Here is a 27,807-nt window from a genome sequence, read left to right on the forward strand (position 1 = left end):
AGGTTTTTTTTTAATGATTCAAGCTTGTGTAGCAACTGCTGCTATGATTTGCTTCTCATTAATACAAAATAGGACAGTTAAGAAGAGGGAGAATAACTGGGATACATTTCAAGAAGCAGGTAAGGATTTCTGCCTACAAAAACCCGGTGGGGAAAACTAACAAGGAAGGCTGTTTTCTACCAGCACAAGATCTTAATTATTCATGCCTCTGTTCTCTGAATCTTTGTTGGAATGATTTAAATGCCATGCGCCTGGAAACAGGTTGTATATTTCTTTGATTAGAAGTATTAAAGGTGGTGTTAGAAATGCAGCTGGACTCCTGTTCTGTACACCATTAGGACGTTAATATAATGGAGCAGCTGAATGAGGGCTAGTGGTAGTGGGGACCCTGGTATGTTCTTCCTTCTTGCCCCATGCTTTCAAGAATAGTGATTGTTCAGATTGAACTACCATGACTGGACTGTAAGAATTAAGGTTAGAGGATATTTGGTGTTCTGAGAATAGTGTAAAACAAATACAAATGAATAAAACAAATGGATCATAGAACAAAACCCTCCAGAGTTCTCACTCAAATTCCAGAGTTCTCACTTATCATAATTTAGATATAGTAGGCAAAGGTCCAGATCTCAGGAGGAGTCTACAATGCTGGAAAGAGAACAGGACGACCTGTACCAATGTAGCAATAGCAATAGTAATAGCACTTAGACGTATTTACCGCTTACAGCCCTCTCTAAGTGGTTTACAGAGTCAGCATCTTGCCCCCAACAATCAGGGTCCTCATTTTACCTTGGAAGGATGGCAGGCTGAGTCAACATGAGCAGATGAGAAGCGAACTACTGGCAGTTGGCACAATTAGCCTGCAATACTGCATTCTGACCACTGCACCATCAGAGCTCTTTTGATGGACTCAAAAGTAGATGGACTCAGCTACAGCAACAATGGGCACACCATTGAAAGATCTGAAGATCAAGATGAGGACAGATCCTCCTGGAGAAAATCTATTTGAATGGTCCTTAAGAGTCAGCACTGGCATGGTGGCACATAATCAAACAGGTAGATGGCAGTCAAGAATTAGCATTTGGGGATCTTTCTGCTGCCATGCCTAGTGGTGAGGCTACAGTTGAAGCCATATCAAATAGCAGAACAGAAAGAAAAGCGCTTTCTCATTAAGACAGAATAGGTGTAGTAGGTTACTAGCCTTAGTCACACCCATTCCTCCTGCAATACTCCATGCTAATGGGAACAACAGCACTGGTCAACACCTGAACTCTGAGATTTTTTTTCACAAAGTATATAAAATGCTGGTTGGTGACTGCAGTAAAGATAGTAAAGAATGAAAGTTTTACCTCCAAGCCCACTCATGCTATTTCTGTTTCTCTAAACTAAACTAAATATACTACTTTTTAAATTTTGCACTTAAAAGCAGCAATTCAAACATATCTCCCTCAAACAGAGATTCTTCTGTAGAGGAATAACCTTGCCTGGAATAGACAGGTGATTTCTCTCCACCCACTCCAATTTACTTAATGCCAGGCACATCCACGTATTCCTCCTAATGAATAACAGAATAACAGAGTTAGAAAGGATCTTGGAGGTCTTCTAGTCCAACCCCCTGCTCATGTAGGAGATGCTATCTCATGCTAGACAAATGACTGTTCAATCTCTTCTTAAAAACCTCCAATGATGCACCCACAACTTCTGGAGGCAAGCTGCTCCACTCGTTAATTGTTTTCACTGTCAGGAAAGTTCTCCTTCAAGCTTGGAAAACACTCAAAATTTGCAAAACCTTCAGAACAATCTAGTGACTTCTGGAGCACCCTTTCCATTCTTACCTGTGCATTCTGGATCTGAATAGCCCCTTGAGGAATTGCTTGGGTTAGCACCTGGCCCTGAGATGTAACCATAGTTACAGGCTGGTAAAGGGCTCCACCTGGCAAACAGATAGGATTTCACAATTTTACAACAAAGGCAATATCCAAAACCCACAAGCCAACAAAAGTTTTAACCAACCATCTGTATTTGAAATTGTTTTTGGAAAAAAAGCTGGTTATCAAGGGAATCTACATTATCATCTTTGCCTGAAAGATGTTCATGTTCACCCTAAATTTATGATCACAAGGACTGACTTGAAAATATGGACTTTAAACTTGGACTATCTATGGCTGCCATCAAGGGCCCCCAAGTATCTTTCTTGCAACCCGCACCACTCTCTAAAAAGTTGGCAAACAACTAATCAGTAATTTTTAAGCTGGAAAAAAATAAGAAAATATAACAGTGTATTAAAACTGGAATTGATTTATCACACTTCACAATTTTTTTAATTGTCTCTTTACAGGAAAATCCTGATTTCATCCTTTGTTATTATTACTGAGCCTCTCACTGGGCCTTCATCATCATCATCTTCATCATCATCTGCCCAACCTGTGGAATACATGAATAAGCAAACCGTTTTTTTTCCTCCTTAAATTAAAAATCGTGAAAAGGAAGGCTTTCAGAGTGAAAAACAAATTTGTTTATTCATTGCTGGCAGCAAGCTTAGAAATTGTTCATGAACGGAAATAGAATATGACTATACAGGGTGATATGAAGATTTCACCTTGATGGATGGATAGTGGAACAAATGCTTCAATTCAACAGACGAATATGATAGATTCATTTACTGAAATATGGTTTATGCTCATTTCATATTGAAACAGTAGCTCTAGGAAGGATAAAAACACAACATTTGCAAAGATGCATGCGTGAAACCTCATTCCCAGCATGCAATTTGCTCTTTGGTAGATCTTCACAGATCTTCACATAAGTAGGCTTGCAAATTGGTTCAGCTTACTAATTTGCTTACTAATTCCCCAATGATCAGAAGATTTAGTATGGCACAGACTGGACTGTGGGATAAGTGCATTCCTGAAAAGCACAGGCCAACTGCTCACCCCCTTTCATATAAGAACGGGCAAACAGTGATTCTGGAACAATTCAACTTTTGCTGAAAACTTGGTGTCGGTGTGTATCATCGTTCCAAGGTAGGACATGCTAAAAAATATAGGTGCACTTCTGAAATCTCTTTCTGATATCAGTTATATTTTTTGAGTCGTGATGTTTAGTGCAATACTGAACTCAAGTCCCATGAGGACTTAACTCTAAGAAACTTGCTGATTCCATGTACGGGTAGTCCTCGACTTACATTTAGCGACCATTCAATGGCACTGAAAAATATGACCTACAACTGGTCCTTGCACTTACACCAATTGTAGCATCCTGTGATCGAAATGCTTGCATCACATGATCAAAATTTGGATGCTTAGCAATTGGCATGCATTTATGATGGTTGTAGCATCTTGAGGTCATGTGATCTCCATTTGTGACCTTCTCATCTGGCTTCCAACAATAGCAATAGCACTTAGACTTATATACTGCTTTACAGCTCTCTCTAAGCTGTTTGTAGAGTCAGCCTATTGTCCCCAACACTCTGGGTCCTCATTTTACCAACCTCAGAAGGATGGAAGACTGAGTCAACCTTGAGCCGGTCAGGATCGAACTGGCAGTTGGTATAATTAGCCTGCAATGCTGCATTCTAACCACTGCGTCATTGTAGCTCTTATAGAAGCAAAGTCAATGGAGAGAGACAGATTTGCTTAATGACTGTGTGATTCACTTAATGGCTGCAGTGATTTGCTTAATAATCATGGCAAAAACAGTCATAAAATTGGGTGTGACTCACTTTAAAAAAAGGCCTTGTTTAAAAATGGAAGTTTTGGTCCCTATAGTGGTCGTAAGTTGGGGACTACCTTTGTAAAGACAGATTACCAGTGGAGAGGATGTCGCAGGAGGTTTTCTTGAAAGGGAGAGGCTTTTAGATGTCAATACAGTCTCTTAAATGAAACAGAAAAACAAAATCCTGCGATTCCTATGTGCTGAGTGACCTGGGCAATTAGTAAAAATAAAAATAAATAAAATTAAAAATTAAAACAAAATTTAAAAAGTAACATGTGTGTGTATCAAGAGAAATTCTGGAGGGGCTTCTGAGGAATGCACACGTGGGACTTTGCAGTGCGATTGACTCAATCCCTAAGTTGTGATTCAGGGCGCACAGGAGCACTTTGCATGCATGTCTGAAGGCAATACTTTCGCTCCCAAACCACCTTTTGGGAGATGAAGTCCCAGCCCTGCGCAGTCTGATTGAGAAGATGAGGGTACAAGAAGATGTGTGCGCATTAATCGATTTCCACACTGCTCTGTCTAGACCAGGGGTCTCCAACCTTGCCAACTGTAAGACTTGTGGACTTCAACTCCCAGAGTTCCTCAGCCAGCTTTGTCCGCAAGTCTTACAGTTGCTAAGGTTGGAGACCCCTGGTTTAGACTATGCATAGTTCAAATCTGGTTATGGAAGGAGGGTTAAAAATACCAAGCATGCAAAAGACGCAACTAACATGGTCACGGACGTATGCTCCACGCCTCCCACCTGTCACAACTTGTGAGTTGACTGTTGCCATGGAGATATTCCCCTGTTGCAGTGCTGAGGCAGGTACCACAATTCCTTGGGGGTTACCAGGTATGGCTGTCATGGAGTTGGGAGAATTTTGCAACATGTCCTATATAAAGAGAGAAGACAAGAATGGGGAAGAGATTTGTAAAAACATGATGCCCACGAGAGATAATATTTCAGCGCTAAGGACTTCTTAAATGAAAACAAAGATGGATATCACCCTCAGCCACATCCTCTAGGATTTGCCTTATTTCCTTTTGAAGTTGAGGCTTATATAGCATGAGCTGAGACACAAAAAGAGGCTAGTGCTTATTTGATAACTTATAAGGAGCAAGAAACTTCTTATCCAATCCTTAGACAAGATCCACTTGCTTTTTTGTGCTAAAACCACAGCTATGCCTCCAGAAGCAGCCTACTCAGAAACCCATGCAAATCAGGACCCCCACAATCCATGTGCAGTTCTCAACTCAAAATGACTGTACATTTGGGGATGTCATAAGTTTGGAAATTAAATACATCTAGGTAAAAGAAGTGGGTGAGAGTAACCAGATTGGAAAGCCGCACACCCTTACAAACTTAAAATATTTAGCTGTCTGTGTTATCAGTGCATGGTTGGGATAAAAATGTTTAAAAATAAAATACACTTGACTTACAGCAGTTCATTCAGTGACCATCCAAAGTTACAATGGCACTGAAAAAAGTGAGTTTAGACTATTTTTCATACTTACGACCATTGCAGCATCCCCATAGTTACGTAACCAAAATTCAGATGCAACCTTTTTTAACCTTCTGACAAGTAAAGTCAGTGGGGAAGGCAAATTCGCTTAACAAACGTGTCACTAACATAACAATTGTAGTGATTCACTTAACAACTGTGGCAAGAAAGATTGTAAAATGGGGCAAAATTCACTTAACAAATGTCTCACTTAGCAACAGAAATTTAGGGCTCAGTTGTGGTGTAAGTTGAGGACTACCTATACAGATGGAAAAGTAGAATTTGAATGGTGGACTCTGCTGCACCCTTGTTGAAAAGCCTGTGTCTTTCCTGATACACAACCAGTCATTAAACTACTTCGAAAGTTCTGATTCCTCAGATTTCAAATTGACCCCACACAATATGACTTTGGCAATTCAGCTTTTAGGCTTGTTGAGTATATTGTACAAGCCATCTGCTCTTCGTGGCTGTCACTAGCCATGCCAACAAGACATGCCTTTTGCCAAGGCAAACTTAATTTATAGCGAGACATTCTTTTCTGCGAGCTGGTGGCATTATCAGTATGCAACAGAGGGAAAGCCCCAAATCAGAATAGATGCAGAACAGAAATATTCAATTATTAAAGAAGACAGTCTTGTAATTTGAAGGGATAACAGGTCAGCATTCAATTAACACTTTTCATTGCTCATTATGTATTTGTCTTATCTAAGTAAATCCACATAGCTAATATTACTTTCTTGAGGATGCTGATCAATATATAATAAACAATGTTCCAGCATCCAGAAAAATGCCAATGTATGTGCACGCAACCCAGCAAAAACACTGTTTGACTGATTTTCTAATTTCTTATTTTTTCATAGTATTCACTCACTTGATGTATTTTGGGGCAGACGTTTTATTTCCATCCTGGCTCGCTATTCTGAAGAGTTGGAGCCTTGTTGCTTCACTGATATTTAAGGAATTACATCTTGGCTTGCTGTTCACAAGTAGAGTTGTGGTGCTTTCACTGTCACTGCTTAAGAAATCTACTTGCAATTGTACCTTTGGTTGATTCCAGATATTATCAGAGGGTTGGCTGTAAGACTCTACTTGATGCTTGTTATTTTTATCACAAATAATCCATCAATTGAGTCAGAGGAAATATAATAGCTGGTGACCCAACATGCATCAACAATGGTTAGGTTGTCTGTTAACATGTATTCAACCTAGGATTTTGTTATCAGTATCAAAACCTTAACTTGCAAAGTCTTTCAAACAGAAATCTGTTCCTGGTCTTTTTCCAACAATAGTTTTTCAGTAATTAAACCAGAGAAGAATCGTTAAGCAATTGCAAAGCATAAACTTCTGCAAATCTTTGAAAAATTGATTCAGAAACGGAGAGCCGGTTTGGTGTAGTTGTTAAGGCGCAGGCCTAGAAACTGGGAGATGGTAAATTCTAATCCTACCTTACAAATGAGAGCTGGCTGAGTGTCTTCAGGCCAGTCACTGTCTCTCAGCTCAACTCACTCACAGGACTGTTGTGTGGGGAAAATATAAGTAGGAAGGAGTGTTAGGTATGTTCATTGCCTTGAGTTGAATATGGAACAAAAGATGGGATAAAAATCTAAAAAAAAAGAAATCTGAGTAACTTTCCTAACGGTGCTTTTCTTAAAGGTACCTGATTTGAAAATGTCTGCAGAATGAAACTGAAACCACGAAGCAGTGTGACTGCAAATAAAACATGCATCCAGGATTCTTTTAAATCCTTTCTTATGATGAGAAATGCTTACTTTTGTATGTGTAGAACTTCCAAACAGGTGGAGCAAAACTTCAAAAATGAATATTTTCTACAGGAGTTTTGTCGTTTTTAACGAAGCCTTTCCCCAAATAAAACTTTTAGTGTCATACTACTTTTGTGCCATTCCCTCAATAAGGAAAGTAACATTCATATTTCAATATCAGTGTGAATACATCTACAGAATAAATTTAAAATTCAGTGAATGAGTAGATAGTCATGCCTATTTGGAAAGCAAATATAAAACTTCAAAAACTGCAAAATCTTTGAAAGTCTGGATGCTTTCAAGTTGCCTTAGCATTTCCTAAAGCAAATAATTTTTTAAACTGTCAGAATAACTTAGATGTCTGTTGCTTATATTAAGCCCACTATTTCCATATTCAATAAAGATTACCACATAGAGGTTAGCTAGTACAGCTACTGTATTTACATATGCAAGACAATAACTTTGTCATTCAAAGGATGAATTATCTTTGAGTTATAATCTAAGAGGAGAGAACCAACCCAGAAATGTACTGTTAGAATAATTAATCAATGAAACAACTTGCCTCCAGAAGTTGTGGTTGCTCCAACACTGGAGGTTTTTAAGAAGAAATTGGACAACCATTTGTCTGAAATGTTACAGCAAGGGGTTGGACCTCCAAGGTCCTTTCCAAATCTGTTATTCTGTTATTCTAATAGAGGACTGTCTCCTTCAACCATAAGGAGTCTGTTCTACAACAGCTTCCATAATCTCTTACTATTGGACTTCCTGGTGAGACTGATGATAGTTGAGGTTCAGAGCATCTGGAGAGGTCAAAGTTTTCCACTGCTGCAACCTTTGATGCTATTGTATTATGAGCTCCATCATATCTTGGTAGGAGACATGTTGCACTGAATGTGGTCCAACCCAGTGGTGGGATTTAAATTTGTTTACTACCGGTTCTGTGGGTGTGGCTTGGTGGGCGTGGCAGGGGAAGGATATGTGAAATCTCCAGTCAGAGGTGGTAATTGCCGGTTCTCCAACCTACTCAAAATTTCCACTACCGGTTCTCCAGAACTGGTCAGAACCTGCTGGATACCACCTCTGGTCCAACCATGGACCAGAGGAACCATGATTGAAAAAATCTGCACTAATGGAAAAAGAAAAGAAGACTCGCTTGTGCTACTGGGAGGCCTCCGTCCTTGGGGAAAAGGAGAATCATGCACGAAGCTCCCCATCACTTATATGCCCATCTTTGCAAGATTTATTCTGAGATTCCTTGAAATATACAGTTCGTATATTTTGAAAAGGATCTCGTCTCATGTCAGAAATGTAGGCACTAGAGAAAGGGAAATGATTTATTTAAATTTCAAAAGATTACAACTATTTATGAAAATGAATTTATTTAATTTTCATTCACATAGATGGCAAGGATATTTCCAAGCAGCAAGTCATACTGTGTGCATGTCGGTCCCAGGGGGCACTGTAAAAGATTAACAGTTGCTTGAATAGTGCCACATTTGCAATAAATATCCTTGTTCTCTTATAGAAACTCCCATTTCTTTCCTTGTGGTCTTTAGTCCTAGCCAAACCAGTGTGTGGTCTATTTAAACATCTCCAAAACATCCACTTCTCCTCCAAACCTCCAAGCAACTCCTTAAGTGGTTCTATCCAATTATAAAGATGTTTAATTTGAAATTTCCATATTTTTAATCATTTAATCCATTTGAGGTATAGTAACAATCTTCTTAGCACAATCTAAAAAGCTCCTTCTTGATTTCAGTCAAGAAAAGATCAGAAAACTACATCTTAAACATTCTTCTTCTGCACAGTAGAAGGTATCCAGGTCTTCTTGTATGGATTCACCAGCATCTAATGATTTCTCTTTTTCCTTCTAGGGCCATCTTTAGAATCACACCAGGCAGCGTGAGAAAGGGAAGAAAGTACATCTGGCCATACAGATCCATAGCTTCAGCGGGGAATGTAAACTTCACTTAAATATTTTATTCCATCCTTGCATGCCTTTCCTTCTGGCCAAGCAGGTTACATGCAGCAGAATAAAAACTGCCCAATTTGTATAACTGCAGAGGGCAAGAGAGAGTCCCATTTCAGCATTGAGCTTGCATTGTCTTCTTTTTCCAAGACTGCTTGTTCTTCTCTCTCTTCCTGTAACACATATCTGAGTAATTAACAACTTGAGAAAAACATTAGGAAGCTGCCTTCAACAATGCTGGCACCAGAGTGGGATTTTTATCCCGCTGCATCATTTTCCAGTGGGGGGTGGGTCAAGGTCACCATGAATGCAGATGATGATTCTTCTGTTTCAATCTGCTGGGATTAATTTGGAACCATGACAAATTTCACATTCTCACTCTCTTCTCTTTCTTACAACAAATATGTCATGCTAAGATGCCTTGGAAGAAAAACCTTGACTTTTCAGTGCTCCTAGCCACTTCCTTTCAGATATAGTTCTTTTAGGGTAGAGTGGAGTAGATGTTCTGACCCAAACCTTGTTCCAAGGAAACAAACATGAAACAGAGGTAACTGCAAACCTTTTAATGATTCTTTACAAATTTTGTTCCTTCACGGTTAAAAGGCTGTTTCAGACAATTGTCTCTGATAAGAATGAGCATTGCCAAGGTTGTGCAAGGCTGCCAAGAACACAAGATAAAGTGACTAAGAAATATTTCAAACCCAAAGAGTCTCCAAACACCAATCAAGATACTCTGAACGTCCACAAGGCTTGAGTGTAAAAACTTCTTTGCTTCCTGCAAAGAACTCCAGTTTTTCACCTGGCTTTTATCTCCTCAGGGAGGGGCTATTACCTTCCACCTTACTCCTGAGTCGCCTGTGCTGCTGCAGCTGCTTTTTCCTTTGAGCAGCCCTGCGTGCACGTGCACTGGGCACAGGCTCCTCAGGGACCTCTTCATCACTGCTGCCAGCCTCCACAGTCTCCAAAGGCAGCATATTCCACTCCCTGATGGTCCTGGCCCCATCCCTGCATCACATGCAGGAGCCTCATCTGAGTCCTTGCTCTCTGAGTCCTCAGCCATCTGCACCTGCTGCCGGGGAACCACAACAGTAGAGCAGAGTAGAATAGAATAGAAAATATGGACTGGACTGGACTAGACTAGAAAAGAACATTTGGAATGGAAAGGAAAAGAATGGAATGGAGGAATGGAACAGAACAGAACAGAACAGAATATCGGGGCTGGAGGTCTTCTAGTCCACCCCGCTGCTCAAACAGGAGACTCTATACCGGGGTAGGCAAACTACGGCCCGGGGGCCACATCCGGCCCATTGGTCTTTTTAATCTGGCCCGCCGAAGATTGGTACAGAATTAAGGTTTGATGTGAATGATTGAATGATTGCATTCATTTTATTTTGACTTGTAATGACAGGCATTTCGACACCAGGTGGCGGCCCGTCTGTCAAATTTTAAAAGTCAATGAGGCCCCCGAGCCAAAAAGTTTGCCCACCCCTGATCTATACCATTTCAGAGAGCTGTCTAGTCTCTTTTTAAAAGCCTCCAGTGATGCAGCACCTACAAGACATCTGAAGGCAAGATATACCACTGGTTGATTGTTCTGTCAGAAATGTTTTCCTTTAGTGCTAGGTTTTCATCTTAGTTTTCATCAAATTGAGGCAAACCCTACAGGTGAAACTCAAAAATTAGAATATTGTGCAAAAGTTCATTTACTTCAGTAATGCAACTTAAAAGGTGAAACTAATATATGAGATAGACTCATTACATGCAAAGCAAGATAGTTCAAGCTGTGATTTATCATAATTGTGAAGATGATGGCCTACAGCTCATGAAAACCCCAAAGTCACGATCTCAGAAAATTAGAATATTACATGCAATCCATAAAACAAGGATTGTACATAGAACAATATTGGACCTCTGAAAAGTATAAGCATGCATATATACTCAATACTTGGTTTGGGCCTCTTTTGCAGCAATTACTGCCTCAATGCGGCATGGCATAGAAACTATCAGCCTGTGGCACTGCTGAGGTGTTATGGAAGACCAGGATGCTTCAATCGCGGCCTTCAGCTCTTCTGCATTGTTCGGTCTCATGTCTCTCATCTTTCTCTTGGCAATGCCCCATAGATTCTCTATGGGGTTCAGGTCAGGCGAGTTTGCTGGCCAACCAAGCACAGTAATCCCATGGTCATTGAACCAGGTTTGGGTGCTTTTGGCAGTGTGGGCAGGTGCCAAGTCCTGCTGGAAATGAAGTCAGCATCCCCATAAAGTTTGTCTGCGGAAAGAAGCATGAAGTGCTCCAAAATCTCCTGGTAGATGGTTGCGTTGACCCTGGACTTAATGAAGCATAGTGGACCAACACCAGCAGATGACATGGCTCCCCAAATCAACACAGGCTGTGGAAACTTCACACTGGACTCCAAGCATCTTGCAGCGTGCGCCTCTCCATTCTTCCTCCAGACTCTGGGTCCTTGGTTTCCAAATGAGATGCAAAAATTGCTCTCATCAGAAAAGAGGACTTTGGACCACTGAGCAACAGACCAGGTCTGTTTTACTTTAGCCCAGGTAAGACGCTTCTGACATTGTTTGTTGTTCAGAAGTGGCTTGACAAGAGGAATACAACATTTGAAGCCCACGTCCAGGATCCGTCTGTGTGTGGTGGCTCTTGATGCACTGACTCCAGCCTCAGTCCACTCCTTGTGAAAGTCCCCAACACTTTTGAATGGCCTTTTCCAGACAATCCTTACCAGGCTGCGGTCATCCCTGCTGCTTGTGCACCTTTTTCTTCCACACTTTTCCCTTCCACATAACTTTCTATTAATGTGCTTTGATACAGCACTTTGGGAACATCCAACTTCTTTTGCAATTACTTTTTGAGGCTTTTCCTCCTTATGGAGGGTGTCAATGATGGTTTTCTGCACAATTGTCAGGTCAGCAGTCTTTCCCATGATTGTGATTCCTATTGAACCAGACTGAGAGACCATTTAAAGGCTCAGGAACCCTTTGCAGGTGTTATGGCTTAATTAGCTGATTAGAATGGGACACTTTGAGCCTAGAATATTGAACCTTTTCACAATATTCTAATTTTCTGAGATTGTGGATTTGGGGTTTTCATGAGCTGTAAACCATAATCATCTTAATTATGACAAATCACAGCTTGAACTATCTTGCTTTGCATGTAATGAGTCTATCTCATATATTAGTTTCACCTTTTAAGTTGCATTACTGAAATAAATGAACTTTTGCACGATATTCTAATTTTTCAAGTTTCACCTGTACATTTATTACCTTCAGGATGAAAATCCAAGATTTGTGATTTCGCCCAACCTATCTTCAGTTCATTGAGGCATCAAAGCTGCTACATCCTCATCATTACTGCATTCAGATGAGTTATACAGATGGATGGCTAGCTGTGGGATGTTTACGAAGAGATGTGGGATTTAAGAATGTAAATAAAGCATTGAACGTGTTTGTAATCAATCAAAATAATGCCACACCACCTTCAGAGAAAACAGGGCTCCAGTAAATTAATGTAAATGGTCCAGGGCTAAGATGGGGTAGCCACTGATGCTCAAACTCAGAGCATCTCTTTTGAGTTAATGGCATATTTTCCCACCAAAGCTTAGTGCAAGGTCAGCAGACTCTAGGATCAGTATGATAACCTTGAAAAGCTTCTGAAAAGGACATCTGTTCATTCTTCCTCCCCATAAAGCCAATGGTAACTTAATAAAATGATGCAAGAAAAATTCAGCTCAGCATCCAAGAAAGGCACATATAAAATCAACATTTATCAACCCTTTAAAAAGAAAATTCTCTCTAAAATATATATCTATGCCAATTAGGCATATGAAGATATTCTGCTCACATACTTATCTTCATACCTTTCCCACACAATCATAAACTCATAAACTACTCGATTTGAAATTTAGAGTGATCAGTAAGAATCCCACTATAAAGTCTGAATACCATCAATAAGAACAACAACAAACATAAATTTCTTTTTCTTAAAGGGGCCTGTATATACATCAATATTTTATAACAGCAATATATCATTGTCATATAACTATTACAAAGATCAGCACTGAGAAGTGTGTAGTATTGCACACATACATGCACAGTCATGTACACATTCATCCATTAAACATGTCACATAACATTTAATCCCGATTAAGGCTATTATTCAGTTTTCTCCCTTGCAACCACCTATTTCAATTTGGGATTTTTGGCTAGTCAATAATGTAAGATCAGCTGCAGTTGCTGGCTCCTGAAATCCAATGTGATGGCCAAGAGACTGAAACCTGGCACACTGCCAATGACTTCCTTGCATCGGATCTCTATATCTATCTGGAGAATTAATGCATGAACTGAACAGTAACAAAAAGACAACGAACAGTCATGTCACCTCTTAAAGAATAACAAATTGATTATGCTGTAACAAATTTGTTTCCTGGACTATGGCCCACTTGACTTCAGTCAACATCTTTTACAGCCAACAAGAAAACAAATGTGTAAGAATGTAATCTCTACTCTTGAAACACTGAAAGAATGAACCACAGGTTGCCTTGCAAACATATATCGAAGAGGCATGCTGTGAGTTACCCAGAATTTGCTTCTCTAAAGAAAAAGAAAGACACAAACACTCCCATAGATGTCTCTGCAGATTCTCAGTCATCCAGGCCATGGTTGTCTCAAAGGTGCTTTTTCAAAAGGCAACTGGAGTTTGTTTTTCCTTGAAGATGTTTTGCTTGTCATCCAAGAAGCTTCTTATTTCAGAATGGAAGAAGATACTTGGATGAGAAGCAAAACGCCTTCAAGGAAAAACGAAGTCCAGTTGCCTTTTGAAAAAGCACCTTTGGGACAAACACTTCAATACCTCCACTAATCTAAAAAGCAACTTTGGGGATTCATAGCACCATGGAATCATCAGGTTGGACTATGGAGGTCATCTGGTCCAATTCCATGTTTTAAAGCTGGACCTCAGACCATCCCAGTAAACTGGCTGTCCAAACTTTGTTTTGAAAACCACCAATGTTTAAGAGCATGCATGTTCAGGAATGTCCTCCTTATTTTAAGTTTGGGTCTCTCTCTCTCTCTCTCCCTCTCTCTCGTTTTTACCCTTTACTTTTAGTCCTAACACTTGGACGCTATAGAGAATAAATCCACACCCTCTTCCCTTTGACAAAAATTAGAATATTCCCTATTCAAATATTGTAGAACAATCTAACCACATGCTGCACCTTTTCATGGGTCCCCCAACACTCCTCCGCCACTAAATTAATATACAGGTAGTCCTCAACTTACGACATTGAAAAAAGGGACCACTTTTTGCAGTTACAACTTTTGCAGCATCCCCATGATCATGTGATCAAAATCCAGATGCTCAGCAACCGGTTCATATTTACAACTGTTGCTGTGTCCCAAGGTCATATGATTTTCCTCTTGTGACCTTCTGACAAGCAAAGTCAATCGAAAGACAAATTAATTTAACAATCTGGTTACTTACTTATCAACCATGATTCACTTAACAACGGAGGCAAGAAAGGTTGTATAGTGGGGCAAAATTCACTTAACAAATGTTTCATTTAAGAACAGAAATTTTGAGCTCAATGGTGATCATAAGTTGAGGACTACCTGTATGCCACAATAATTATTAATAATTCCTACTTTCAATTGCCATTATGATTGCAATAGATGACCCATGTTAACAGAAGAAACAAGAGAAAGAAGAGAAAGAAGAGGAGAAGCAGCAGTCGTTGTATGGCAATAATTGTAGAGTAGAATTATATTTGGAACCGCTGATCGCTCCAGAGTATCTGTGTTTCTCATTATTCCAAGCACTTGTTCAATATCCATGACTGGGAATAACTCTAAAAGGTCATGCAGTTTTGATAGGAAATAATTAACATTTCCTAACTTTAATGATCAAATGCCCAGTGACCTCATCAGCTCCGGGATTTTAAGTGACAGAAGCAGAGAAAAATCAAGCCAAAGAAGCTAAATTGCCACATGTTGCTATTAGGAAGCGAATGGAGTGTGGGCAGGAATATGGACATACAATGCACGGACCTATATGGGTTGTTAAGGCCAGCTCAGCCAAGTCTCTGCCCATCATATTATGAGCATCTTCAAAGACAGAGCATAGAGCACTTTGAACACGATCTTCCCACAGCTCAGAAGCTACTGTGTACAGCATCATACAATAAGAAAGACAGAAACATCCTAGAAAATAATTTGTTCCAATAACCTGCTCTTGACAGCATCTGCAATGCAAGATTATTAGATGTACTAGAAAGGTATAGGAGGGTTTTCATTACTGGCACATAGAATCAAGATCTACCACAAATGTTCTATTGGGAGACTTAGGAGAAACTTCTCTCTCTGTGAATCACTGCACATCATTGTTGTTGTGAACATAACACTGGAATGGGGATCATTGTGTGTACTGGAAGAATCTCAGGAATATAAATCTGACAGCTAACATATGAATATAATACTATGACTGCCACCATTACCACAGTCAAACTTTGAAGAATGACATCATGATGCGTGAAGCATTGTTTTGATGTCATTGTTCTACTACTTCTTGTACTGTTCTACCACTTGTAGACCCAGCCATGCTCAGTTTGTGGTGATTATTGGAACACTCGGCTCTTTCTCCCATCCATCCCCTCTCCCCCATTAATAAATGTGCCTCTGGTCATCCAAAGCTTTCCCATTACTGCTCTATAGATTGCAGAAGACTATTCGTGCCTGAGCACAAAAGTTGAAGGCAAAACAGGATGAGGGATAATGCACCTGAAAACATGAAATGGCTCAGTAAGTTTAGAAACATTCTGCGAAATAAGGAGCATTTGGACTGAGCATTTGTACTGAGCTCTGCGCTAAGAGGCTGATTCTGAACACAGCATTTGAGAGCATGGATTTGGGATTTCTCGGCACTGTATAAAATCCACTCCATTCAATTCCATTATATATATTCTGGGGCATTCTCAGCTTTCCAAACAGTTCCACCAGTGTGTGTGTGTGGTAGATAAATAGATAGAAAGAGAGAGAGTATGTCTTTATTTATTTATTTATATTTTAACATGCTGGTGGAACTGCTTGGAAAGCTGAGAGCTGCCCCAAAATAAATGGTGAAGGGCAATCTCCAACAGATACAGATGTTCTGGTTCACATGTTGTTCCGATCAGCTTACAGTGGAATTTGCAAAGGTCAAATTCCTTCTCTATGCTTTCTGCAAGATCTGGATACTTTTGGCTTGTTTATTTTTAGAGCAGGAAGAAATCTGTTGGTGAGAAAGAGATACAGCCAACACAGGGTAGTGTAATGATAAAAGCACTGGTGTGTGAATAGCGCATATAGCACTGCACAATGCATGGGCTCAAATTGAGCCCCTGTACTAGATAAAACCGTGCAAACAGGTTGAGTCCCTATTCATAGCATTACACTGACTAGGCTATAGTTACATTGCCTTTTGACATCATGTTCCACCCAGCCCTGAACTTTAAGACAAAATGCCCATTTATACTACAATGAAAACTAATATTGTTTAAAAAACATGTCCAAGTCTGCATCTCGGTTGGAATAAAACATTACAGAACTATGAAACGACTGAGAATCAGTTCCAAATAGAAACACAAAATATTTATAAAATGCTCCTTGCAGCCCCAGCATTATTGTACACATTTCCATAAAAGTCTTGAGATTTCCAACTCTGCTCAAATGCTTAGATTCCCTCCCATGAGAACTGATAGCTTTTGGCCAGGCTGATATATTGTGCTACAGCTGGTTTCCTTTTTGTGGGATAAGTTTTCCAGATACGCTCAGCTGAAGCAAAATGCCCCTCTTCGTTGGCTGGTGCCATCATTATACAGTATTTTCTATAATTCTGTTGGTTGTAGTTACCTTGATCTGCCTCCAGGATTAATGGGGAAAAACCTAAGCCTCTTGTAAGGCAGAGGAAAGTCTTATATAGTACAGTATTATCGTACAAATGAAGATTAATTTTAGCTGGTCTCTTTGGAAAGGGCTAAGGGAAGAATTGGAGAGTAGATAGACAAGTCCCATCAAGAACAAATACTGTCTGAATTATATAAGTGGTTTTGCATTTCCCACTAACAAATACAGTAGAAAGATCAACACCTACACTTGCAGGATAAAAGCAAGAACATCCTTTGCACGTGCAGATAAGAAAGAAATGACTTGAGTCCTATTTTGGATGAAAGTCAAAATGCTGATCTAGCCGAACTGAATGGATCTGTTCAGATCTTCCAGCTTTTTCCTTGGGAAGGGCTCTTGCACATTTGACAACTATACAGCAGGCAGCCTGGGCAACTTTAATTAAGCAGGATAGCTTAACCATTCAGAAAAATGTCCTGCTTTTATTTTCTGGTACCTCTTAAAAGCATAGGAGCTCCACCAGGAAAACAAGAGAGGGAAACCTGGAAAGTTTGTTTAGAACAGAGGTCCCCAAACTTGGCAACTTTAAGACTTGTGGACTTCAACTCCTAGAATTCTCCAGCTGTACTGGAGAATTCTGGGAGTTGAAGTCCACAAGTCTTAAAGTTGCCAAGTTTGGGGACCTCTGGTTTAAAACATAGAATCATAGGGCTAGGAAGGATCTCAGAGGTCTTCCAACCCTCTGCTCAAGGCAGGAGACTTTACACCATCCTGATCAAATGGTTGTCCAGTCTATTTTTGAAAACCTCCAGTGATGGAGCACCCACAACTCTGGGAGGCAAGTTATTCCATTGATTAATTGTTCTCACTGTCAGAAATTTTCTCCTTACTTCTTGGTTGGATCTCTCTTAAGAAGCTTCCACCCATTAATACTTCTCCTGAGCTGTGGTGCTTTGGAGAATAAGTCAATCCCCTCTTTTCTGTGACAGGCCCTCAAGTTTTGGAAGACAAGTCTTGGAAGACAGCTATCGTGTGCTCCCCAATCCTTCTGTTCGATAGGCTAGACATACCTAGTTCCCTCAATCATTCATCATATGATTTAGCCTCCAGATTTTGTTTCTCTTCTCTGCACCCTTTCTAGGGTCTCAGCATCCTTTTTGTATCATGGTGACCAAAAATATGTGCTTATGAAAAATAAGCCACCCTCCAGCCTTTGCAATGAAGTCTGGAGAACATATTTCTCTGCATCTCATTGTAGCCCAAATGCCTTGCCAGACACTCTCTCCCATCCTCTCTCTCCCCTCCTCTCACCCATATTTATGATCTCAGACTGAAAGTCAAGGATGAATGAATATAGTCCAACAGCAATGTGTCAGCTAGACATTCCAGAAAGACCGATGCTTTGGACTTGCCCAACATGTGCAAGGATCCTGCAGCATGAGGAAATAGCACTCAACAAGTTTTGCCCCATCTTACATTACAATGGTAGAATGCCAGCCCATGATCCAATGTTTGGGTTCGGGAGAAAGACATTTGAATCCATGGCCATCTGTCCTTCAGAATACAGAAGATTGATTTGTTCTCCAGGAGGTGTAGAAAGGCAACTTGGAGGCAAGGAGAGGAGCCAGTGCCCACATGCATTAGATCTCCAGAGTGGAAGTAGAAGGCCACCTAGCCCAGACCTGTGACGGAGTTTGTGGGCTGTATGGAAAACTTCTAGCTTTAATCCAAAGCATCTTCAGGTAGGGCTGGAGACTTCGTTGTTAAAATTCTGCTGCTGGTCAGTGCAGTAAACACTGTGTCAGGGTTCCAAGTAACACCTCCAACCAAGTAAGGTATCCCGGGGAAATAATTTGCCATGGATTTCATCGTAGAGTTCCCAGACACTGCTTTGAAGAAGCCAAACAGCTTCTTCGTTTTTGGGAAGTCAACATGGTCACCCATGCAGATGGATGAGTTTTATAGGAAATGGGCAGAGCAAATAGACAGAAAATTCCTGCCTTCCATGAATAAAAAGGATTAGATAACAGGATCAGCCAGCCAATGGATTGATTAAATTTGACTTAAAATTAATTTGATTTAATCAAATTTAAAATTTGAGGTGCAAAACTCAGGGCTTCCATACCTCTCCCATAAAAACCGCTCTAAAAACCTCCCACTAAGATAAGCAGGCGAGGACAACCAATTTGGGGTAGTGGTTAAGTCACCAGGCTAGAAACTGGGAGACCTTGAGTCCTGCCTTAGGCACAAGAAACAGCTGGCAACTGTGGGGGAATCCAGATTTGCCTAACAGATGCATGATTCACTTAACAGCTGTGGCCATAAAAATGGGTGCATCTCTTTTAACAACTACCTTGCTTAGAAGGGAAATTTTGCGTTCATTTGTGCTGAAGAACTATCTGTAGTGGAACACATAAAGATGTAAAATGGTTGTCTGTACTGGTTTAAAAATCACATGAATCCTGCTTCAAACCCTGAATTTTTTGTCCTGATTACTGGCATGCTCTGGCTGGGCCTGCATTCTGCAAATGTCAGGCCCAAAATAGGCTCCAGCGTTAGTTCTTGAGTTACGTGAAATGTGATCTCTCCCGCCAGCCTCTCAGCACATCACCTCAGCAGAAGCCGGCAACATCAAACTAATTTTATCCAAAGCTTACGCCCGTCTCCCCTCCAACGGTTTGCGCAATGTGCCATCCCAGCAGCCAGCCGCATGTGTACAGTCAGTCATTCCCTCTGCAGAAGACAAATTCCTTCTCAAAATGTCAGGGAAGGGGAAGGAGAGCCATTTCTGTGCCTCTCTAAGGGGCTGATTATTTTCCAAAGACTTGTGTTAATTTTCTGATATGATCCTTGCATCTTTGTGAAGCTTTAAATCCTCATTACTTTTCCTGACCGATGCATTCTAATTAGATCAACATTTAGGGAAAAAAAATCACAATAGCCACAGGACAGCTTTCCATCTCATTAACTCCTCACATATTATTTTCATGAAAATTACTGATAAAACTGTGCATCTGCATTTGCTGGGACTCAGAGCTTCGTCAATTCATATCTAACATCTCTCTCATCGCCCTGGATGCGAGGCGTTGCCATGGCGACTCGCAATAATAGAAACCAATAAATTACAAATGAGATGCTCGTTGAGCAATTATTGTTCTCCTTTATGCAAGTTTCTTGCTAATTTTGATCATAAGGGAAACTACAATAAAGCAGTAAAGGAATATTAAGTCCATTTCTGGAGAATATTTGAAGACACAATAGGCTCTCTGCGTGCACATGTTGCTTTCTTTCTTTCTCAAGATCAACAATTAAATGATTTAGATAGTTCAGTAAAATCTAAACAGGAACCAAACTTTTCCACTCTCTCATCACCCCCACCCTTTTCCCCCCACAAGAAACTCTTTGGGTTTGAATAACCTAGGCTTCACATTGTTGCACAGAGAAAGGTGGGTTTTAATTCAATATTTAGAAGCCTCTCCATTCACTTGGCATCTTTAAAATATTATTCTTCAGAGAGAAATCATAGTCCAGGTACAGACAGTCGATAGCTTGAACTAAGAGGTTGATTCATGTGATGGGCAAGGCAACCGTACCAGTGCTCATTCAACATTTCCATGTTTTAAACTCTTCTCTAAAATAGGGATCTCTCCTGCTTACCATAATATTCCATTTCACTCTCCTAACAATCTGGAGGGGAAGACTGCCAGCTTCTGTGTTTTTGCTTGTCTCCAGCTATCTCAACCTCTATATTTGTAAACAAACCCAAACATGTCAATATGTCCCCTCAGCCTACCTTCTGAAGAAAAAGCAGTTGTAACCCCTGAATTGTCACCCTTTGTCACCTGACAAAGAATTAAAAAAATAGATCTTTTGCACATTCATTTTTTTGTGGGGGTGGCCACAAAAACAACACCCAAGTAATATCAATAAAGGAGCAACTTGCATGATTTAGACTTGGAAGGAGGCATTCAAAGCTGATATATGATTCCCTATTATTTGGTTGATACTATTGGAAATAAACTGAAAACAAACAAGCAAACAAATCTGCTTGCTTCTTGTACAAAGGGTGGGATTGGGCTAATGGTGTTTCAGTCTACTGCAAAGAATAAAAGAGAATTTGGTCCTGAATAAAAAGTAGAGATGTTTGGCTTGCAACTAGTATTTATAAATAATATTTATAAATTATTATAAATATAAAGTATTGTAAATATATTATCATGAATACAAAGATGCTTAGGGGCCTGGAGGATAAAACATATGAAGAATGGTTGCAGGACATGTCTAGTTTAATGAAAAGAAGGAGTAGGCGTGACATGATAGCCATGTTCCAGTATAAGAGAGTCAAGCTATTCTCTAAAGCACCAGAAGCAGAGGGTGGTATTCAGCAGGTTCTGTTCAGTTCTGGAGAACCCGTAGTGGACATGCTGAGTAGTTCAGAGAACTGGCAAGTACCACCTCTGCCTGGCCCTGCCCCCATTTATTCTCTGCCTCCTGAGTCCCAGCTGATCAGCTGGGTCTCCTTTGGTTGCCCTGCACAGGAGAATGGAGCTGGAAAGCAGGTTAGTGGGGTGGGGAGGGAATGGGACTTTGCAGTATCCTTCCCCTGCCACTCCTACCAAGCCACGCCCACAGAACCCACCACTGACCAGAAGTCAAGACAAGAAACAATGGATGGAAACTAAAAGAAATTTCCTAACAGTGAGAACAATTAACCAGTGGAACAACCAACCTCCAGAAGCTATGCATGCCCCAACACTGGAGGTTTTTAAGAAGCGAGTGGACAGCCACTTGTCTGAAATGGTGTAAGGTCTTATGCTTGACCAGGGGATTAGACTAGGAAACCCCCAAGGTCTCTTCCAAGTCTGTTACTCTGTTAAATAGATTATTGAGGAAAAAAGACAGAATTGTTATTTCATTTATTGCTATTTTATTGTTTTTTTGATATTGATCAGTAGCCACTGGCTCTTTGTGATCTGGTGTGCAATAGTTTGATTTGTGAGTAGCTGGTTTCTTTTTTAGGTTCCCACAATTATGGTCAGTAGTATTCAATCACCTTGTTTCCTATTGGTTAGTTTTTCAATCACCTTCCATGTTTCCAAGCACCAGGGTCCTCTCCATTGACTCTTGCTTTCACACAATGAATCCAAAATATTTAGGCTTTAGTCTCATCATTGTTGCTTTCATGAGTTTTCATGAGCACTGACTTGATCTTCTTACAATCCAAGATATTATCAGCATTTTTTTTCCAGGATAAAAATTCAAAGGCACCATTTTTTTAATGCATTCAGCTGTTCTGATGCTCCATATCTTATAACTGGAAAAAGCATAGCCTTGAAAATATGTACCTTTGATGTCAGTATGATGTCTCTGCCCTTTAATATTTTGTCCAGATTTGTCAGAGTCACTTTCCCAGGTAGCAGACTCACTTTTCTTTATTTTAAAATGATGGTCACCATCCTTGTCGATTTTTCAGTCCTGGAAAATAAAGTCTATTATTACTTCAGTTTCTTTGCTCCCTGTTTGTGTTGGGTTGGCCTTGCCAGTTGACATTTAAAGTTTTTTTTTGTTACTAATGTTATAAAGTTAAGATATGCATATATTTATATATTTTTGAAATTTTAGTATTAATATTGACCAGCTTTTGCACTCTTTCATCTTTAACAGCAGATTCCTTAAGTCTTTCTGACTTCCAGGTATCAACATAGTATCTGAGGCTGTTAATGTGCCTCCAAGCAATTTTAATTCCAATTAAACTTGGTCCACTCTTTTCCCAATTTTGAAAAAAAAAAATAGCTGCTTCATATTCTGGGTTTTTTCCCCCTTGATCATCATATAAATTTTTTAAGATGCTGAGATAATTCAGTAAATCCATGCTTATAAGGGCTATCCACATGTACTGCCTACATTTTACACAGTCAAAAGCCTTTCTATAGTTCAATAAAGCAAAGATAGATTTTTTCCATTGTCCACTGGAAGTTAGCAGTATGTTTTCAGGTTGCTCTGTGTCTTCTGAATCCAGTCTGAAGAGCTCCTGGCTATTGTTGACACCTGGATGCAACATCTGAAGTGTTATCTTATAAGAAATGAGATAAATAGGTTGTTTGGTAGTTGAAGTATTCTCTTCTGGTAACAGAACACATGTTTATTTTTTCTAGTGCCTTGATCTTGTCCTATACTTTTCATATTTATGTAGACTTTCATTCTATCATCTTGCAAGGTTTTAAAGATTTGCACTAACATTTCAGCAACTCTTGCAACTTTGTTAGAAGTATTTTCCAGGGCCCATTTAACTTATTTTCCCCAATGTGTGGGTATAATTTAATGGAGATCTTTTTGTACATTTGTATACATTTTTTCTTTATATTTTCTTTTTCTGACAGGTCTTTGCCCTATTTTGCATTAAAATTTCTCATGATTTCTGTAGTTTTCTTAAATAAATTTCATGACCTTCCCTTTCTATCATTGCCCTTGATTTCTCTGCACTCATTATTTAGATACAATTCCTTCTCTCTTCTTAATCTTATCTGGAACTCAGAATTTAATGGGGTGCAGTTTTCTCTCCCCCTGTGGCCTTCCCGCCCCCTGCATTTTTCCAGCTATTTTCAAACTATCAGGAGCATTTTGTATTCTTTTCCTTGTTTTAATTTTGGATATCTTTTGTTGTCTTTAATAATGTCATAAATTTTAACCCAGAATTGTTCAGGCATTCTATTTATCCATTCTAATCCATTAAATCTATATGCTGTAGCATCACTGCATAACCCTATGATACATTACTGAAGTCATATCTTGTTGGTTTGATGATTTTATCTGTTTTCTTTAGTTTCACTGTAATTTTGCAAAAAGGAGCTCGTGATTTGAATTGCAATCAGCACTAATTTTTGGCTTTGCTGACAGAATAGAATGTCTCCATCTTTACTTGAAGAGTATACAGTCAATTTAATTTTGATGATTGTCCACGTAGCAATGTCTTTTAGATTGCTGAAATAAGGTATTTATTATAAACTTAGTATTTTCTTGTCTTTTCCATTATTCTGTATATGGAATCCATATTTCCCCATTATATCACATGCTACTTTATTTTCAGCTTTACCATTCCAGTCTCCTATAAAGGCAAAGCTTTCCCCTACTCAGTTGTGTCTGACTTTAGGAGGCAATGCTCATCTCTGTTTCTTAGCTGACAAGAGCCAATGTGGTCCATGGTCATGTGGCCAGCATGACTGTATGCCAAAGGTGCACATAATAGTGTAACCTTCCCACTGAAGTGGTACCTATTTATCTGCTTGCATTTGCATCCTTTTGAACTGCTCCATGGGCAGGAGCTAGAACAAGTGACAGGAGCTCATCCCGTCGCACAGAGCTTGGGTCTCAAACCCAGACTGTCAGCTTCCCTGCTGACAAGTTCAGCATCTTTAACCACTGAGCCATCACACCCGCTTCCAGTCTCCTATACTTATTTTGACATTGTTGGGGTATTGTATCAACAAGGGTTCAAAAGTCCTATAGAACTGCTGAAGTTCTGTTTCTTCTGTATCTCTGGTTGGAACTCAGACTTGCATCATTATACTATTCGTTAGCTTGCTTTTCACTCAAACAGAGATAATTCCATTGCATACTTTCTGAGTGGAGAAACTCATCTTCAAGTAACACGTCGACATTTTTGTAAATCTCTTTTTAGTTTTTTTGACAGTAGATTACTCATGCCTAAAAAGCATTCCAGAGCATTTCTCTTTCTCTTTCTTCTTTTAGGGAATAGAAATTTAAAGAAAGATATATTTATTTTATGTGAGCGTACATTTTTATGTTTCTTTTAGTCTTTTTAATCTTATAAAGTATAATTGAGGAATACTCAGCATGTTCAATCAGATTTTCTTTTGAAAGTTATGGTTTTGCCAAGCATTGATGATGCAAGAACATGTCAAGTGTTGAGAAAGAAATTAAAATAACAGAGTTGGGAATGTTGCAGTTTGATCTTGTACAATACTTTTTCCCCCTAATAGCATGTAGTTTCTTTTCTAATTTTAAATAGGTCCTTGTATGTATGTATTCATGTCTTCTCTAGAACTCCAAACCTGAAAGCTTCAAAAATGTTAGTATCAAATGAGCATAGAATATGACCATGTATGCATGCCAGCTGTTGTTGAAATCTTTATATTTTGGAAGTGCATTATGTGTTTTTTGCAGATTCTGAAAAGTTCTAAATTATCATAAAAAGCATACTATCCATACAGAACACGACCAGACATTTGTCTTCTGATTTATATCTGGCAAAATGCATATAAACAAATCCATGTTTGATTGAGATTTTTAGAATTGTAGTCCTTACTTTTCTGAAGGTAAAGTATCAGTTAGGTTATGTCATCTCTAAAACCAAACAGAAAGAGAGAGGAATTTTGACCCCAATCCCAAAACATATTTTAAAGAAAATAATGCAACGTGGATCATAAATTGCATTGGAAATATTTTTCTGGCTTTCAAACAAAGATTTTCATGTGCTAGCACAAGGAGTCTGCAGTTTAAAGAAAAATTATGTCTGCTAATATAAATTTCATATCTTTTCCACTTACCTGGAAGTAAGTCTCAAATATATACAATAACTTTAATATGTCCAGCTGCACATCACATTATACTCATTCTATTTTCACTCAAATAATGATCATCCTTTGCATATTCTCATATGGGAGAAGTTAAATTCATAGAGAAAAAAACCCTCAGGTAATCTTTTCTTTATAGCAATGATAGTACTTAATATCGAATAGATCTCCTCTTTAGGATTATAAACAGGAACAGGTAAGTGTAATTTTTATCAGATCTTTCAAAATAAACAATTTCAATCTTGCGAGCTAGGATATGAAAAAAGAGCTATTTCTCAGTTTACATGCCATATTAGCTATGTTTGTAAGCAACAAGTTTATGAACAAGACAACATTCTTGGGAATGATTTATTAACTATCCTCAGAATAATTAGGAATCAGATACAGAAAGCTATTTTTGTGAAGCTGTGAAGAAGGTGACAAATGGTGACAATCTGGATTAACCTTGAGAACAGAGCTGACTACTTGACTAGATGACAACTACAAAAGAGGTTCCTGGGTTCTGAACAGTTATATTGCTGGTAAATCTTTTTTGAAAGGATGTTTAGTGTAATGAAACAAATGCTGGGTGTATGGAATGTTTTTTCTGAAAGAGAATAAAGAAAGACACATATTCTATTAGTTAAGCTAAATATTTCCCTGTCAGGTGTGTCCGATTCTAGGGCTCAGTGCTCATCTCTGTTTCTTGGCCAAGGGAAGCAGGATTGTCCAAAGACATTTTCTGTGGCCATATGGCCAAAGAGACACAGAATCTTTCCACCGAAGTGATACCAATTTATCTACTTGCATTTGCATGCTTTCGAACTGCTAGGTGGGCAGGAATGGGAGCTCATCTGTTGCACAGCACTCAGGTCTCGAACCTGGATTGTCAGATTTCAAGCTGACAATCTTTAACTGCTGAGCCATTGTGCCCTCTCATATCCTATTAAGAACCATCATTTCCTAATCATCAAGTTTGGAAAAAATCAATTTGTGAATTTATAGCCTTAGAAATAATGCCTGGAACTTCATGGGATTAAAATGACATGTCAAATAATCATTTAGAATACTATAGTCTACTAGAGGAATACTTTGTGCAACAAGGCTGTTCAAGAGCTAAGTGTATAACTCTTATGGGAAATCATCCCTAGGTGCTGGGGAGATCTAGCATCTTGAGAATCTCCCAGGCTTTTATCTATTCATAGGGAAAGTTCTCCTGGAAGATGATTGGATGAAGTTTTCCAACCAAGTAATGAGCTTGAGAACTTGACAGCATTTATTGTGAAGAGGCAACAGGGCTTCAGCTCTTCTTTCCTCAACTAATGTAACAGAAATATTTACACCTATGGCACGTTACTGAGTCATTTGTTCCAACTACAGTATATTTTCTTTCTGAGCTCGCAACCCACAAAATTCACTGCCAGTCCCAGCACACCCAAATGCTACCATGTAGAGAAGGCCTGGTCTATGACTGATCACTGATCTTTGGAGTTGTCAGAGAGAGAGAGCTCTTTTCCAGCCTGTTCACTAGGATATAACATGTCACATGCTGTATCCTAATCAGTGGGCTTTGTACAAACCTTTTATAAGGATTTTTGGAGTGGGATAGGGTTTCCTGCTTCAGCAAGGGGTTGGACTAGAAGACCTTCAAGGTTCCTTCCAGCTTTCTTATTCTGTATAGGTTATGATAAATTTGGACAGAGAGCCAGTATGATGTAGTGGTTAAGGTACTGGCTAGGGTTGTAAGACCTAGACCTAGTCTTCTCTTAGGCATGGAAGCCAGCTGGGTGATTTGGTGCCAGTCACTCTTTCTTGTCTCCCAGGGTTAAGTCCTACAACCAGCAAGTGGAACTACAATCCCTTTGTTGCATTGTGCATTGATAGCTTTGCTGCATCAGCTAAGCAAGCACAATGTAAACAAAGCAGAGGCTGCAACTGAGCAGGACAAAATGCTAGGGGAGAAAAAGATTAAGGCTTGGTGCGCACTGTGGAATACAAGAATAATCAACATATTTCTGAAGATCAGGGCTGTCTATGTTTGGTCACATTTTGCCAATTTATGGCTGCTGGTTATTTTTTTCTGAATTCAAAATAGGAGGTATTTTCAGATTAAGAGTACATTGTGAAAAATATGATTCTGCCTCAAGAATATCTGTAGCTGTTTATAAGGGGGCACGTGAAGTGTATTTTTGAGCAATTACCTGTGTGTGTAGGTTAATGGAGGACTGATTCGGGGAGTAAGGTCCCCCAAGGTCATTCCTGAGAAGGTTGTCGCTGTGCATCTTAGTTTTGAGGCAGGTGATGTAACGATTACAAAAGTCTTTGCACAATTCATTCACTTTCTCCAACTCCAAGAGATGAATTCGCAGGACCTGAATAGCTTTCACCATCTGCAGACAATTCAAAACAAGAGC

At 39.4% G+C, this 27,807-nt stretch overlaps 1 protein-coding gene across 6 annotated transcripts in view; it reads right to left on the reverse strand.

Moving 5' to 3' along the window:
* Window positions 1-27,807, reverse strand: part of PKNOX2 (PBX/knotted 1 homeobox 2) — a 271,522-nt gene that overhangs the window by 22,111 nt on the left and 221,604 nt on the right. For all 6 annotated transcript variants that reach the window (XM_087939000.1, XM_087938998.1, XM_087938996.1 and 3 more), the window contains 3 exons: window positions 27,595-27,783; window positions 4,460-4,589; window positions 1,833-1,930 (listed from right to left, as the gene is read on the reverse strand). In XM_087939000.1, coding sequence (XP_087795126.1) covers window positions 1,833-1,930; window positions 4,460-4,589; window positions 27,595-27,783 — 417 coding nt within the window. The remainder of the gene's footprint in view (window positions 1-1,832; window positions 1,931-4,459; window positions 4,590-27,594; window positions 27,784-27,807) is intronic.

The sequence above is a fragment of the Pseudonaja textilis genome, chromosome 9 (assembly GCF_049901715.1).
Source record: "Pseudonaja textilis isolate UNSWEBS1 chromosome 9, rPseTex1.2, whole genome shotgun sequence".
Classification (NCBI taxonomy): Eukaryota; Metazoa; Chordata; class Lepidosauria; order Squamata; family Elapidae; genus Pseudonaja; species Pseudonaja textilis.